Source organism: Drosophila subobscura, chromosome J (genome assembly GCF_008121235.1).
Source record: "Drosophila subobscura isolate 14011-0131.10 chromosome J, UCBerk_Dsub_1.0, whole genome shotgun sequence".
Taxonomy (NCBI): domain Eukaryota; kingdom Metazoa; phylum Arthropoda; class Insecta; order Diptera; family Drosophilidae; genus Drosophila; species Drosophila subobscura.
In genome coordinates this window covers 17869964-17885451 of record NC_048532.1, presented here as the reverse complement: position 1 = coordinate 17885451, position 15488 = coordinate 17869964, and the positions used below count along the sequence as shown (strand labels likewise).

Genomic DNA, 15488 nt, shown 5'->3' with positions numbered 1-15488 from the left:
ATTACTTTCTCCGATTGAAGAAACGACTTCTTACAAGATTGGTTACATTTAATGAGGCCCATGACAGGACTGTTTATAAAATAAGGTTGACCTAAAAAATACTAAGCCGAAATTATACTTTTTATACATGGTAACTACACGGCAAACTACATCAAAGTGCAGAGCTGCAATAACTTAACCATCGATAGCCGATTATCGATATGCAAACGTGTATATCGTTCAATTTGTTCGATCACAAGCACTGAAGCATATCCATATGTATCGTCTGCGAATCTGCGATCAGTTGAAAGTTTTCTCTCCGACGTTAATCAATCATCAATCATGAGCCTTGCTCAGGAGCTGCAGTATATATTGGACAATTTGCGAATTTCCGACAGTGAGCGCGCCAGCTACACTACAGATGCTGTAGATATTCAAAATTATGTTATTGAAAAACTAAAGTTAGAAGACGATAGTTTTCGCAGAGCTTTTGGTGGCCTTAGCCTTGCTGGTAAAATGATTGTATCTGGGGAACCCCACTTGGGTTATGCAATGCTTAATGCTATTTTTCCATCAGGAAGCTACTTGGACAGGGTGAAATTGAAGACTCCTGATGAATTCGATTTGCATATGGTGCTGAAACTACCTTTCCCAATTACCCCCCAGAAGGACGAGAAAGGATTCGTTTTCTTGTATGCAATCGACAATCATCATCCTATTGTTACCGACAATTACATAAATCGAAAAGAGCTTCAAGATTGGCTACGTGATGCATTCGATAAGGTATTCGACTCGGAGCTAAGTGTTCGTTGCAAGTCTGGAGAAGTATATAAACTAATGTATACGGCCAAGGGCTACGGATGTGCCCACACCATTGAAGCTGAAGGGAAGAACCGAAACATATCCTTTGATTTGGTGCCAGCATTCGAGTTCACTTGGGCCCAGTGGCCGTTGGGTAATCCAGGGCTTTACAACAGCCGCAAGAAGAAAATACGTAACTTCCCATGGTTCGCTGTGCCGCAATCCAAGCCGGGCTCAAAGGACGATCGTACCTTTATGGCATGTGCCCCGCATTGGGAACGCCAGATAACGATGGATTTGAATAACTTTAAAAATGTTTTGCGCCTCATGAAGGGATTGCGCGACGCTCATGCGGACGATTTTCCCCATCTGTCCAGTTACATGCTGAAGACGGTCTTGCTCCAGCAATTGGGAAAAGTCAACTGGTACACCGATTTGGCAACTCTCTTCATGAAGATGTGGAACTGTTTGATAGAGTGTCTTCTAAATGGCAGACTGGAGTTCATTTTGGCAAAAGAACAAAACATTTTTGATCGTATGAGTCTTGGGGAACGCCACAAATGCTACTCCACAGCTTCAAAATTACTTTCGGAGCTTCGATATGCTCAGCAGAATCGCAACTACAAGGAAATTTCTCAACTTTTTGACATTTGAACACACGATAAGAGCGCATAAATGTGCATCATTTAACATTTTGTATTTGTATTGTATGGCAGCTTCGTATTTGTATTCCAAATAAATTCATATCTTAACAGGAAGTGCTTGCTTGGGTTGCAAAAATCAAGTGGGGGAAAAATGTTCAAGCATTATCCCATGGTGGATTATATAAGGTGTTCCCGTCCGCTAAACGGCACCGCTAACAGTGCTGTCTGCTTAGTTCTGCTTAGTAAGTGAGAGTGAAACGACAATAGAGTGTGTTGATTAGCCCCTTAATGGCAAGGGGTTTAAAATTGACCATTGCAAGAAAAAGTGTTGAAGTTTTCTTTATTTGTGTATTTTGAACTCTAGGGGTGCGAAAACGAAGCGATTAGGCCGCCGACGGCACCGCCTTATATAATTTCATCATGGGGTGGTCCATCCGAGCGAGGGAGCGATGGATCGAATTGCGTACAGATCACACACAAAATCTGCTCTTGGCCGATTTGTTTATGCTCGAATCTCAAAAAAAAATGCTGCCACAATTATGCTTGCCTTAGCAATCTTTGCTCAGTCTTCGCTTCGTTTGTTCGAGGAGCTAAACGGACAAAATCTTCACTCGAATGTGACTTTCAGAGCGCCAGAAATGTTTGATATCTTCCATGCATAAATCTTGAGCGATAATTTAGTTGGAAGAATAATGAGAGCATTGATGTTCTTTGTTAATGTGTTTCATAGTTTGTTATTTACTTAGGAATAAACTCCTTTAACTCCTTTTAAATTAATCATATTAAAGCTGTCTCGGTTGTATAGTATGTACACATATGCCACATTATACAACTAACGTATAATGAATACAAATACGAATACTATGATCTAGGGTTCTACATTCCTACTTAAGTAAGATCACAGTTGGTACAGGGAGCAAGCACTACTCCCTGCCTGAGAGAGAGAGAGCGAGCGCGAGGTTTCCGCACTAGAATAGACCCGTTCCGGACATATTCTCAGAGAGAATCATCTTCTGGACATCGCTGAACACCTCACGGATGCAGCGAGTGTCTGTGGCCACGGTGAAGTGATAGTAGCACTCACGCTCGGAGGTGATCAGATCGCTGTTGTTGCGCGAATGACGCTTGAAGGGCTCCTGGGTGATGTCCACGAGCTTCTGCTTGATGAACATCTTCGTCCAGTCGCACTCATCGAAGCAATTATCCTGCTGCGGCCGCTTGCAGAACTCCTCGTACTCTGGGAAATAGTCGACAATGTGCTTGCCGGCCCTGATCTTTCGCTCCATGATGTCGTATTTGTTGATAAATACAATCAGGCCGGCGGAGGCGAGGAAACGATTTTGCCAAACGCGTCGAAACAGCTTCAGTGCCTCTTCCAGCCTATTCTGGTTGGGATCCTCGCGCAGATTCTGATCGAATTCGCTGCACGAGACGAGAAACAGCACCGCCTGTATGCCCTCGAACACCTGAATCCACTTGTTGCGCTGATCCCTCTGTCCACCCACATCGTACATGCGAAACTCCTGCTCGCCGCCGCCCAGACTCTTGGGCACGGGCACCCGAAAGGTGATCTGCGAGATGCCAGTGGTGATCTTCCGACTGTGCAGAATGTCCTCTGTGCTGGGTATATACTCGCAGTCGCTGATCCGCACAAAGTTGTCGAGAAAACTGCAAAATAAACAGAAAAGAAACCCTTTAGCAAGGCGATTCCTTGATGACCTTGAGGATCACTTACTATTTGGCACTGTCCAGCAGGGGGAATTCATTCGAGCGATCGTAGCAGGCACGGATGCCCACATCGTTCCATAGAGTCATGACGTGGTCGCAGTACTCCTAAAATGCAAATAAACAATGTTCAATGTTTAGTTATTAGTCATTAGGTAAAGCATAAAACCATGAATGACTGGCTGACTGGCTGACTGGCATGTGGCCTCCACTCCACCACCCACTACCCTCAAAAAAAAGTCTTGTCTTAATCTTATCGCATCGTATAAGCCCATATAATGACCACAGAATAAAAGATAGAAAGACTCTAGCTCTCTGGCTCTGGCTCTCTCTTTACTTTTCGCTCTGGACAGCGATGATTCAGAAGGCTGGAGGCGGGCGACGATCAAAGGCCATTCATTGCAGCTGTGTGTGAAATCAAAAGTCATTTTCGAGGAAGTCCGAACGGACAAACACCAGAAACACTTGTTTGGAAAGTTTCTCCACGCATTCCACAACACAATCTAATGGATGGGTAATCGATCACACCGCCAGATACATGAATGGAGATAGCAAAGCAAGCGAGCAGCAGATTTGACGCAAGTCCTAATGCTTGTATCAACTTCAAAGTCGTTTGCTTGATACCAACACAACAACTGCGACAGAAAAAACATTCTGAAGTGCAGCAGGCGAGCGGGGATAAGATAATGTCAAAGCCCCAGCCCACTCACCTCATTCATGTATTCCGGTGCGCCGCCGGGCAGCGACAGGATATAGTCGGCACTGCGCTCGCTGGTACAGCTGCCAAAGTCCAGGCCCAGGAGGCCCATCTGCAGCACCAGCTGATGGATGGAGTCGTGGATGTTTTGATAGATTTCAGGTATGCGATCGCGACGTTCACTAGAGAGAGAGTGGGAGTACACCCTTGAGTACAGGGACAGGGCTAAGATCAAGTCGGTAACTTACTCATCCGTGAAGCCATTTATGTGCAGTATTCTCATCTGCTTGAAGATGGTGGTCTTGCCGGATTCGGCAGTGCCCAGCAGCAGTATCTTGACGGGTGTATCGCCGAAGCGCTTCTGCATGTCCTTGATCATGTGATCGCGCACCACTTGCAGCTCCTCCTTCTGGGCGGTTGATTGTTTAGCCGACGGCTGGCGCAACCATCGCAGAGGTCTGCAATGGAAAAAGAAAGCAAATTTACTTAGCGACTTGTTTTGCGACTTCTAAGGAAAACACGCGACATGGTCAACACGATCAGTGCTAGCTAGCGGGAAAAAAGCAGAGACAGAGAGAAATCTATATATAGAGAATGGCAAATGTTTGCATACACCCCGAAAGAATCGCAACACACAGAGGCCGCCGCCGCCGAGACCATGCCAGAGACCAGCTCTAACGATTCACGTTTGGCCCTGATGTGACTGTATGTTTAATTAAAAGCACACATAGCCAAGATACAGATACAGATACTGGTGCTGGTAGAACGTAGAATACGCAATAGATAAAACCGCAATGGACCCGAATGGGGATCGGTGTGGGTGACGGTCTGAAAGCGAAACTGACGCATTGCCAATACAAAACAAAGTATTCCCCCCCGCCCATTGAGTAGCTGAGGTACAAACTTTAATTAGAAGTCGAGCACGGATGAGATATAGAGACAAAAGTGGGCGTGTTCCCACCATTTCAGGCAGGCGAAGTCACAGGAAAATCACAGTAGATGATGAAATAATACTCGAATTATGGGCTATCCCTGGAGCTAAACCTCGAACATGAATGAAGCTATCAATAGTGATTGGCAATAGCAAATTCCAGACGGAAAGATTGCCCCACAAACCGTGGCCCATATCCAGTTTTTTTGGGGCCACTAATTGCAGCAATTGGCAGCGGAGTGGAAATGTTCTGCAAACGCACTTTGGCACCAGCAGGCATCATGGTACTGGTTTATATAGCGCCATTTGAGTCAGGTGGAAATCGTTCATCGAATTCGATTCGAGCGTTGGGGGATGGTATGGCTGGGCTGGGGCTGGGGCTGGGCAGGGCGTTTGCAAACTTTATGAGGGGCAATTCTAATTGGGCGATTGCCAAAACTTACTCAAGACCAATGCCTCTGGCTCTGGGCTCTGGCTGGATTTTGAGGCTTATCAAGGCGCCCGCCACTCCAGAGATACGATACGGGAACCGATCCAAAGTGTTATCAAGCGAATGCACCATCATCCACGGGTAACGCTCCCACTCTAACACTCTCTCTATTGCATGATGAAACCTTTTTCCATTTAAATGTTATATTTTTGAGGTCATAAACCATAACCTATCCACCAAAGAGGAGGTCGATCCTTGTGATGAATCATAAATATTTCCCACCCACTTTCAGTGGAAAATGGGAACGGGAATCGTTTTTGGGAATTTCTGGGTGGGTGTTGCTATCTTTACGGCACTCACTGTAATTTCATACTTGATTGATTTTAACGGGGGCCTTCATAAATGTAGCCAACAGCCACAGCTACAGTTTATGGCTGTTTACAGAAAACCCAGAACCAGAAAAAGGAAATCCAATCGGTTGTCCATTGACCTCAGCCCGCCGTCTTCCTGCCTGGCAACAAAAAAAAACTATGAAGGGAAAACAAATAAAAGCGCAAAGCACTGCCCATTGTGACAGGTGTCGGGCTGGAAACGTGGGCAGCTAATCAAAACAAATAACCATATAATTTATTCAGAGATTACACGCCAGCTGTAAGCAATTAGGTTAGAGATTATTATGGCAGAAGAAATTGCATCACCCACAAGATTTGGCACAGAAATGGATTCCTGACCTTTGGGCAGACCATCACCGAGTCATATACATAGATAAAATATACTCTCAATAGAATTAGCTTCATATGTTCACATATTCGATGGCTAATTGATTTTTGTAAAGGTCAAATGGTGCTGATGGATGGGTCCACTTAGGGAGTTAATTTTTGCTATCTAACAGACAGACTGGCAGCAGACTGATTGGGTGTGGGACTCTCCTGAAAGCAGAGTATGATTAATCCAAATATAGAAATGAGCGGGGACCATTGGAATATCCAATATATTGACAGCGACACGATATCATTAATCACGTACTCCTGATATCAGGAAAGCTCTTTTTTAGCGGGTTGCTCTGACTCTGTGCTGTGTTTAGCTAATCACGATGATTGGAAGTCCCAGCTTTTGGGGGATTTGATTTTGCAGAGTATTAGTTGCCACTGATAGGGCAGGGTTAGGGGAAGAATCAGATTCCAGGAACCGTAGGCTAATAAATACTAACCTTAATTTCATGTTTCTGAGTGTTGTATCAATTGTGCGATTGATTATGCTTCCGTTGAAGTTGTCTGGAGGGTATTTTCTTGTTTCTTTATTATTTTATTTGTTGATTTAACACACGCACGATGCTGGTTTGTATGATTGTTGTTGAATACTTTGAATTCCTTTGCTTGCTGTTTGCAGTTCTTTGGCTTTCCTAGTATACTGTTTATCGAGCACTTGAGTTCTTGTCACTTTAATAATAATAATAATATCCATTTGTCACTCTGGGTGGGCAAAAGCTCTGTGTGTGTTTCTCTCTGGTTGCTTTTATTCTTTTTTGTTAGGGGTGTTCCGAACACGTCTAACACCGTTTTATGGTTCACACAGCACTGAAAGTTGAAGCGAGTGGAGCGATTTCTTAAATATCAGTTCCTGCAGCCGAGCGATAATACGGAACGAAGGCAGAGCAGATAAAGAGAGAGCGAGCAAGAGAGGGCGGTGGGTGGCTGGTGGATGAAGGGTTGCCGATGCCGATGCCGCTGCTCATGGCAGCCCGCGAATCGTTTGTTAATTGCTTGTACGGGTGTTCAAAGTAAGAATGTACAATATCATTGATAAGATAGCGGGGCATGAGAAACCGAACACGAACCCGAACCCTGGACACGCACACTCCGTGTACAACAACAACAACACAAACGAAACGAAACGAAACGAAAGAGAAACAGTTACGCCCAAAGAGCGCAGAGAGCGAGCGAACGAACGAACGAAAGCTCTTAAAGAAGAGAAGAGAGTGCAATAACTGTACATCATATGACCATCGAGTGCACATTTCTCCCACACAGCTTTGGCTTCGTAATGGAATTTAACCCTTCGTTGAGGGTCTCCTACTCCTCCCGCTCCACTCTTTGGACAGCCCTTGACAACCCAAACACACACCAAACCAAACCACTCCACTCGACATGCAAGTCAAGGATCAGGCAAAAGTGTTAAGTTGTCTCTGTGGGTTGCAGATTGCAGCTGGATAGAGTGCAGCGCAGCGCAGTGCAGTGCCTGTACAATGTTTGCATACTGGCTGTGGCAACTGTTTTGCAACCAACTGCGATGTTTTTCGATGGACTCCGCCTCCACTCAATCACTTCAAACAAAACACTCGAGCGAACATGTAATTAAAATACAGCCCGAAAATACACAGCGCCACTACTTAAGCCTCTTCGCAGCTCTTATCTGACTTCGATGATGATGGCTCATAACCACTGGGGATTTGACCCACTCCCTGGGGTTGGGGGGCTCGTAAATTGTATTACAGCTTAAGGGTTTTGTCCATAGATCTGCGGGGCACTCGGTAACCGGCGAGCAGAGATCGTCGGAAGTTTGTTGCTAACCCAAAGGCTGTCTGTGGCTGGTTCAAGGGAGTTCGCTGCCAGAGGCGATTGTCATCTTTGTTATTGAAACATTGAACCCCGTGCTGGAGTGGAGGGGAGGTGTTGGTGGTTTCATAAGTTCCACCCCCAAGGTCGTTAACTGTGCGAGCCACCCACTTATCGGACAGTCGCACGGGTATGATTTCTCTCTGATTCCGATTCTGATTCCGATTCTGATTTCTCCTCCTCTTTCTCTATAGACCCACTTTATAGATTTATTTGTTTTTATTTGCACAACCGTCTGGCAGGGAGACAGACTCTGTAGGAGTCACCCGACTGTCATATTTGGGCATGTCTCTGTCTCATGTCAGCGAAAATTTTCCTACAAAATCGAGCGAGGGTCGTAAAGTGATTTTATGGATCGAGCCCCCCCACACACAAACGATACACACGGATACGACGGATACACGATTCAGGCGCCAGACCCATGATACTTTGTACCAATAATTCGATTACCAGCAAGAGAGACTCTCCAGCGATACTGAACAACTGCTGGAGTAGACATTTATTGGGAATGGAATGTTAACTATTTTGTTTACGAGAATGAATTCATGGGAATTAATGCCAATCGTTTGATGTATACAAACCCGAAAAAGAAGTGTGCATTCATTTCCCAGTAATCAGTATCAGTCGTCGGGATTTGATTTGTTGTTTGATTTTGGATTCCAGATCAGATGTCGTCGGTGGCCCGTTCTGTTGATTTCCGTCTGCGGAATGCGCGGAATCTTCAAGCCAAACAATACACAAAACAACACACAAATCTCTATCGTATCGTTCGAGGCGGCAACGACAACTGAATGCTAAATACGAGCCAGGGTCCTATCCCCCAAATTACACACATGGCCATTTTCTTAGCGTTATATAAATCTGATTTCGGTCGGGAGGGATCATAAATAGTGATTCGATTGGAACGCATGTGGAACGATCGGTGGCGCTAATCATGTGGAACGAAACAATTTCATTGCAAGTAATCTGCTGTTGATAATACAAAATACTTGGCGCATACTTGAGAAACCCGATATCGGGTATAAATTAGTACGCAAAACGTAACTGTACTTTCAGAAATCCTGAGCATGAAAGCAGAGTTTCTCTCTCTTAGTTTTTAGGATGAAGTCACTGCAACAGAGCGCCACGTCAGCAGCAGACTCTTTGGGGGGAAACGTGATCTAGGCAATCCATCACGTATGGCTGTGGCCCTGATATCAGACACAACACAACACATACAATGCCATGTGTGCACACCTGATAGATATATAGCTCCTGCTCTTCACAATGCTGTTTGTTGTTTGTCTAATTCAACAACAAAATACGAGCAGATAAACCTGAACGAACTCCCAAGTGGGTGGCAGCTTAATATTGTGTGTATTTGGTTTAATACTCTCAAAAGTGTGTCGGGCATTAACGGATTAAACATCATCCATCAACAATTATCCACAAAAAGCGTAGGAGTAACATTAATTAGTTATTCTTTTGCACAAAGGAAACTGCTCTTCCTTGATGTTTTTTTGCACAATCTGCTGACGCTTCACAAGTGTATCAAATACTTCGGTTCAGCACGCCCAACTGTGCTCCCTTTATTCCTGGTTTTATTTTTTGCACTGCTAAAATGTTGACAAGCAGTTGATTAAAAGAGTGGCTGGCGATTGGGCAGGGGCGGGACCAGAGTAAAGGTGGAGCACGTCTGCGGTTCATGGGTGGTACGCTGGCACAAATGGTCTACAAATGATAGATGAGCAGCGGGTTGAAGTTGAACGATAGCCATGCTCTGGCAGGCTGCAAAAAACAAACAACTGAATCATACAGATATCAAATGTAGTCACTTTAGGAGTTGCGAAATGAAGTTGGGAACAAGTACAATGATGTAATTGTACGATTCCTGAGACGCAAAAGCCAAGCGACTGCCCTAATCCCTGCTACTAAAGCTAAGCCAGCAATTACTACAAATAATTGTGGGACACAAGATCCCTTGTGGGGCAAAAACAAAATGGCTCTAAAAGGGCCGCTGAAAATAGAATTTCTTGTCGAAATTTGTGACATTCTTAATCAATACTTAATCGCTTTATAATCACTTCAAACTCGCCACACAACAAACACTACACACACCACACACCCTAACACTTATCGTAAAGATTTGGTGAAGAGCACTATGGAGCTCACGGGATTAGTTATTGTTATATGACAGCAGCGTCTGGTCACGTGTTTATGACGTACTTCTGGGCTTTGTTTACAAGATTTACGAGTAGCCATTGTAAACGTGTTTGGCAATGGCATTACAACATTTCACACTACACAATTTGCATTCAAAAAGATAATGCTGGCGGCTATCATGCGACTGGGTCAGTTGTGTCATTGGTTAACTGCATGCGAAACCTTTAGATAAAGTCAAGCAAGAGTTAAGTTCTAAGATAAGCAGAGTAGCCCACCGATTACTGATTCATAAGAATGTGTCGAAGCAGTAGCATACCCTCTAATCCACCCAAAGACATAATTTTAAAGTGAATGTTAAACAAATGGTGGTGGTTCCCCTAATATGAGAGCCAATGACACTCCAAAACCAAGTGATTTACAATAGCCTCAACTTTGATAACTCGATGGTCTACTCAGTGTGATACAGCAATTTGTTAGTTAATAACTACGCAGCTCACAGACTGCAGCTCAAAGCCCTTAAGCAGTTCGATTAGATTAATGATTAATCCCATTAAGAAACATGCACACGAATCTCTCTAGTTAAATATATTATTATTTATGTATAAATCTGTATTATGGTATGTGTTTACAGCTAGGCGGAAACAATTGGAGCGGGGGAAAGTATCGAATGTATTGCGACAGACACGATGCGGAAGTGGCGCCTCCGCCTCCCGCGAGCGCTACCCTTCTACTTCAGTATGGACCATTTGAGTTGCTCGCGCGCCGATTGCAGTACCTGAAAGATAGCACATACACATATAGAATGGCGGAGATACAAAAAGCAGAGAGAGATACAAAGGTTGGTCGTTCAATTAGCTAAATGAAATCAAAAAATTCACTGCACAGCGTCAAAGTTGAAGACATTTAAAACAATATTTATTTGATCAGAAGTACATAACGCAATGATGGAAGTTTCTAGGCACTTTAGGGGAACTCAAAACGAACGAATTGAAACATAAAGTAAAACTAAGTCTGGTTGTAGTCGTACTACTTATAAATAGTGAGCAAAAATTAAAGTTTTTCGATTGATCGATGGAGGCTAAGAACTAACAGATGGCAGGGGGGGTGTGTGTGGGTCTGGGGGCGCTACCAAAAGAGACCATTTAGTGTGCTAGTTACCTGAGCAACGGTCTGTTCGGCAATGGGAATATCATCGTTGCGCAGATCGACGCGTTTCACCACCGACGAGGGATCCGCATCCAGAATTATGCTGCAAAACAAAAGACAAACATTAGCCACAGCTCCACAGTAGCTACATTCAATATACTCACCCTCCATCACAAATCTCATCAAAGGCCAGCATTATAATCTCCAGATTCTCCAGCACAAGGCGCTTCTCCACATTCTTCTTCAGAATGAGGCTGATGGAGTCGTACAAACAATTCAGCACCGACAGCAGAATGAGCTCATTCTCGTAGGCGCTGCCCATCACATAGAAGAACAAATCCACGTTGCTCTTGTATACACAGGTGAGGCCGTCCAGCATGATGATCTCTGTGTTGGAGCGGTGCGTCTTGTTGAACAGATTCTTTTCGAAAGCCTTCTGCTCCTTCAACGTGGACAGAATGTTTTTGTCGTAGTATTTGGCCAGAATGCGGTTGCCGTCATTGTCCATGATGCACATGCCCTTGATAATGTCCTGCAGCGTACGATCATGGTTAGCAATGGTCAATCAATTGTTATATTTCAACATTTACCATCATAAATCCGTCCATTTTTTAGTGTTTTCGTGTTTTTACACGTCACAATGTGACCGCGGAACTATCGATAAAATATACCGAAAGACCCTCGGAAATATACCAAAATATACCTTCTCATTTTAAAAGTATACCGTAATTATAGCGTAGTCTTAAATGATATTCCTGGATTTTGATGTTCTATTTGATATTACTACCTTACAAAGACTTTTAACACTGAAACAATAATTTAATCCAATTGTAGAATCAATTTGGCTTAGTGTATATGAGTATATACGATAGTTACGATAGTTAGTAGTTCACCGAACCTGAGTTCCGTGCGAACTAGCATGAATTGGCGGTGACTTTTTAAATTGTAACTCAAATCTGATATTTGGTTTGCCATGAAAGATTTGTAAACTTCAATTTAAAGAGAACCAAATTTGTGGATCGCACAACAAAATTGAGAATATTCGTAACCGATACACAGACACATAGTTTACACAATTTATTGAAGCGTTTGCCGCCAACGAAGCTTAGCTTATATTTTTGTATATTTCTATTTTTCCGCCATGGATACGCTACCCGATACGCTGGCCCAGGAGCAACCCATCAAGCCGCGTCGCCGTGCCCCAGTTGACTGCGCTGTGGTGGTGGCCACAACGGCCGTGAAGCCCAAAGGCACCAAAACGGAAGGATCCAAGAGATTGAAGAAGAAATTGGAGCTGTTCGAGAACGAGAATGAGTCGCTGACCAAGGCCATCAGCGACAAGAACAAGGAGATTGTGGCACTGAAGAGATCCGTGGACTCACTCAACGATGTCCTCAATTCGGTGCCCATTGACGAGCTGCGCTGCAACTCCTCGATAGCCGGCACCAAGATCCTCGAGCTGAGCAAAAAGAACCGCCAGATGCGCGCCGAGTTGGAGCAGGTGAAGAATCGCATGGAGAAGAAGGATCAGCTGATCGTCAAGATGGAGCGCGAGGCCAAGGCCAACGAGGAGAAGATCCAACAGCACCAGGAGCTGCTCAAGAAAGTAAACTCAGCGGAGGAGCTGCAGGCAAAGCTGACGGCCATGCAGCAGAAGCTCTTCGAGTCGCGCAACAGAAACACGGAGCTGCAGAACCAACTGAAACTCGCACAAAAGTGCCTGCAGCATGAGATCGGGGAGAGCTGCAACATCAACTTGCTGGCCAATAATCTCAATCAGGCCAATTGGCGCGGGCGGGCCCAGCAGATACTCAATCTGCAGCAGAAGGTGCAGGAGCTGCGTGCCCGCGTGGAGTACTACGAGGAGCGCATGTCCGATCGCTCCGAATATGCGCCCATTGCTGTGGGCTCGGATTTGGATTGTGTCTCTGCCTCTGCCCATTCGCGGGGAAACAGCGTCTCTGCAGAGTGTCTGGGCGGCGGTGCCACCTTTGACCGCTTCACGCCTGGCGTGCGCAAGAGTGAGATCCTGCACCAGGCCAAGGTGGAGGCACTGGAGAAGCACATCATGGACCTGCAGACGCAGCTGGAGGAGCAGCGCAACCGCACGCTGGCCCTCAAGGTGCGCAACAAGACGCTGAACGAGGAGGTGGCCAAGTACAAGACGCGCTCCTCAGAGCTGGAGGAGCAGACCGACTACAATGGCATCAGCATCAGCACCATGGGCGAGAAGCTCGATCGCCAGCGCTATCAGTACGAGCAGCGGCTGGATGACATGCGCACGGATCTCTCACGCATGACGGACGAGCGCGATGGAGCCAGACGACAGCTGGACGAGTTGAGCGGCATGTATCTGGAGCTGGAGACGTTACTCAAAGAGAAGGAAGTGTCCATCACGAGTCTCCAGGAAATGGTGAAGAAGCTGGAAATGGATTTGCGTGCACTCTCCGGTGGGTTCCTCTTCTCGTGCCGCGAGTTTCGCAAGGTAAGCGCAGCACACGCACGCTCCGAATCCCATCTAAAATATCTCTCTAATGGCAGGAAGAATTTGTGGGCATTCTGGATGCCCTGGAGGTGGAGAAGAATCAGCTAATGCTCCTCACCAAGAGCCTCAACGAGCGACTCTCCGTGGAGCGCACCAAGAACGAGGGCGTACAGGAGCAGAATGCCAAGTTGAAGGCTCGCATCAGCCGCATGGATGCAAAGATTCGGGAAATGGAAAAGGAACTGGACATCCAGTCCGATAAGAAGAAGCGCACACAGCGAATGGCCGAGTATGCCAGCTCGCTGAGTCGCACTTCTCTTAACGGATCCATTGGATCGTTCTGTTTCGACAATCAATCCCACTATCAATCGGCCAGCACTCTGAACAGCAACAACTCCACGGAGCCTAAAACAGAGGATCTCAAAAATCAGTAAGTGCATCAGAATCTGTATATATTGTCACACCTTACTCCTTTTTCTTGCAGATTGGAGCTTGCCCAAGAGAAGATAGCCATGTTGTCGGAGAAACTCGATTATGTCACCGAGGAGAAGATCGCAGATGCCAAATTCTTTGAGGAGACCATGCAGAACTCCAAGACCATCATTCTGGAGACCATAATGAGCGCGCATGAGGGCACCATCTCTGTTGGTGATGTGACAACAGCAGCAGCAGCACAGAAACAGCTGCCTGGCCTGCCTGAGCCACCCACCAGCGAGAGCCTCTGAAGTAGGAGGCCTCCAGGCCTCCAACAAGGTTTCTTGAGTTTTGATTGTTTACAACTTTAGTTCTGTTTATGGGAAAAAACACACACGAAAATTTCACAATTATTAACAGAAGATAAAGGTAAATGTTGGGAACCAAAGGCTATAATTTTCCTTATTATAAAATTATCCCTTCCTGCGGCAGTCTTTCTGCTTCGTTTGCTCTATTTTTTTCACATTTATCTGCTGCCTTTGAGGGCACAGTTTTAAATTATTAATTATCTCTAATAACAACACAAAAACGTTCAATTATTTTTGTAGATTTTCTTTTATTGATTTGTAACACATTCACAAAATGGAAGCCTTTGGCGCTGCTTCTGCTATCCGCTTTCCATTTCCATTTTGCAATTAGAATAATTCATTTAATTGTTAGGCGTTATTTCCGCACTCTCCTCCCTTTCTCTTGGAAGCATTCATTAATGCATATAGTATGTATGAAATTGTTATTCGTTTTTTGCTGTCTATAGCTACTGTGTGTGTGTTTGTGAGTTTTTGTTTGTTAATAATACAAATATCTGTCGTATAAATAGCGTGACTCCAATTGCTCCTCTACTCAAATCACATGGATAAAGTTGTTGTATTTCGTATAAAGATTTTCTTCGCTTCGTTATTGGAAATTCGTATTGGATTTATGGTCTGTGCATAAGCTATGGTTTATAGTATATATATTTAATTGATTTATTAGTAAATTGGTTTGTATCTAAAAAACATTTTCTTTCTTTTTTTATAGCAAATTAAAGGCACTTTCTCAAATATCTTCTTCTCATGTGAAACGCAACACTTTTTCTTCTAACACTAGAATCCAACATATACTCGTAGATCGGAATATACGTAAATATATATCCTATACAATGTGTAGCATATGGAAACATAAACAATATTTATATACCTAACACAATACTCAAAAAAAAACACAAGAAAAACAAGAACAAGTTTATCCTTTGCTTTTCTGTCTCTATTTTCTTTTGGATAAATTGACAAAAATTGTAGGGATAACGATATGCGCAATCTGAACAATCAGCATAAAGGCGAAGCTTTTAAAAAGCCCTAGAAAAAACATTATTATTATTTGTTTGATGTTTTTTTTTTTTTTTGTATGAGAGAATTTCTAATTAAATTAGAACAAATTTGT

General features: G+C 44.3%; 4 protein-coding genes across 6 annotated transcripts; 2 read left to right on the top strand and 2 right to left on the bottom strand.

Moving 5' to 3' along the window:
• The first annotated feature begins 260 nt into the window (after nucleotides 1-260).
• LOC117893980 lies at nucleotides 261-1538 on the top strand. The gene is made up of 2 exons (XM_034800792.1): nucleotides 261-490; nucleotides 557-1538. The coding sequence occupies exons 1-2, from the start codon at nucleotides 322-324 to the stop codon at nucleotides 1432-1434; spliced, it is 1047 nt and encodes a 348-aa protein (XP_034656683.1). The 5' UTR covers nucleotides 261-321; the 3' UTR covers nucleotides 1435-1538.
• Nucleotides 1539-2168: 630 nt separating this feature from the next.
• Nucleotides 2169-15312, bottom strand: LOC117893978 (guanine nucleotide-binding protein G(f) subunit alpha). Of its 3 annotated transcripts, none has more exons than XM_034800789.1 (5): nucleotides 8404-8441; nucleotides 4095-4304; nucleotides 3860-4028; nucleotides 3160-3257; nucleotides 2172-3092 (listed from the first exon to the last, which is right to left on the bottom strand). In XM_034800789.1, exons 1-5 carry the CDS (start codon nucleotides 8424-8426, stop codon nucleotides 2393-2395), a joined length of 1200 nt encoding a protein of 399 aa, XP_034656680.1. In that variant the 5' UTR covers nucleotides 8427-8441; the 3' UTR covers nucleotides 2172-2392. The 3 variants fall into 3 exon arrangements, with proteins under 3 accessions (XP_034656682.1, XP_034656680.1, XP_034656681.1); XM_034800790.1 differs by lacking the exon at nucleotides 8404-8441 and adding an exon at nucleotides 6418-6781 and having other exon boundaries at nucleotides 2173-3092; XM_034800791.1 differs by lacking the exons at nucleotides 3160-3257; nucleotides 3860-4028; nucleotides 4095-4304; nucleotides 8404-8441 and adding an exon at nucleotides 14745-15312 and having other exon boundaries at nucleotides 2169-3023.
• LOC117893984 (coatomer subunit zeta-1) lies at nucleotides 10537-11771 on the bottom strand. The gene is made up of 4 exons (XM_034800798.1): nucleotides 11701-11771; nucleotides 11275-11642; nucleotides 11123-11213; nucleotides 10537-10739 (listed from the first exon to the last, which is right to left on the bottom strand). Exons 1-4 carry the CDS (start codon nucleotides 11716-11718, stop codon nucleotides 10692-10694), a joined length of 525 nt encoding a protein of 174 aa, XP_034656689.1. The 5' UTR covers nucleotides 11719-11771; the 3' UTR covers nucleotides 10537-10691.
• LOC117893968 (coiled-coil domain-containing protein 13) lies at nucleotides 12132-14457 on the top strand. The gene is made up of 3 exons (XM_034800768.1): nucleotides 12132-13595; nucleotides 13652-14025; nucleotides 14080-14457. Exons 1-3 carry the CDS (start codon nucleotides 12252-12254, stop codon nucleotides 14318-14320), a joined length of 1959 nt encoding a protein of 652 aa, XP_034656659.1. The 5' UTR covers nucleotides 12132-12251; the 3' UTR covers nucleotides 14321-14457.
• Nucleotides 15313-15488: the final 176 nt, after the last annotated feature.

What these genes read in the sequence shown, in the direction of transcription:
- LOC117893968 (XM_034800768.1), top strand. Translation starts at nt 12,252, where the DNA reads ATGGATACGCTACCCGATACGCTGGCCCAGGAGCAACCCATCAAGCCG. An exon ending in CGTGCCGCGAGTTTCGCAAG is followed by an intron (nt 13,596 to 13,651) that starts GTAAGCGCAGCA and finishes CTCTAATGGCAG; the next exon opens with GAAGAATTTGTGGGCATTCT. An exon ending in ACAGAGGATCTCAAAAATCA is followed by an intron (nt 14,026 to 14,079) that starts GTAAGTGCATCA and finishes TTTTTCTTGCAG; the next exon opens with ATTGGAGCTTGCCCAAGAGA.
- LOC117893980 (XM_034800792.1), top strand. Translation starts at nt 322, where the DNA reads ATGAGCCTTGCTCAGGAGCTGCAGTATATATTGGACAATTTGCGAATT. An exon ending in TGGTGGCCTTAGCCTTGCTG is followed by an intron (nt 491 to 556) that starts GTAAAATGATTG and finishes TTTTTCCATCAG; the next exon opens with GAAGCTACTTGGACAGGGTG.
- LOC117893978 (XM_034800789.1), bottom strand. Translation starts at nt 8,426, where the DNA reads ATGAATGCACACTTCTTTTTCGG. An exon ending in ATAAATGGCTTCACGGATGA is followed by an intron (nt 4,029 to 4,094) that starts GTAAGTTACCGA and finishes CTCTCTCTCTAG; the next exon opens with TGAACGTCGCGATCGCATAC. An exon ending in CTGCTGGACAGTGCCAAATA is followed by an intron (nt 3,093 to 3,159) that starts GTAAGTGATCCT and finishes TTTATTTTGCAG; the next exon opens with TTTTCTCGACAACTTTGTGC.
- LOC117893984 (XM_034800798.1), bottom strand. An exon ending in GATGAGATTTGTGATGGAGG is followed by an intron (nt 11,214 to 11,274) that starts GTGAGTATATTG and finishes TTTGTTTTGCAG; the next exon opens with CATAATTCTGGATGCGGATC. An exon ending in CCGAACAGACCGTTGCTCAG is followed by an intron (nt 10,740 to 11,122) that starts GTAACTAGCACA and finishes GCTATCTTTCAG; the next exon opens with GTACTGCAATCGGCGCGCGA.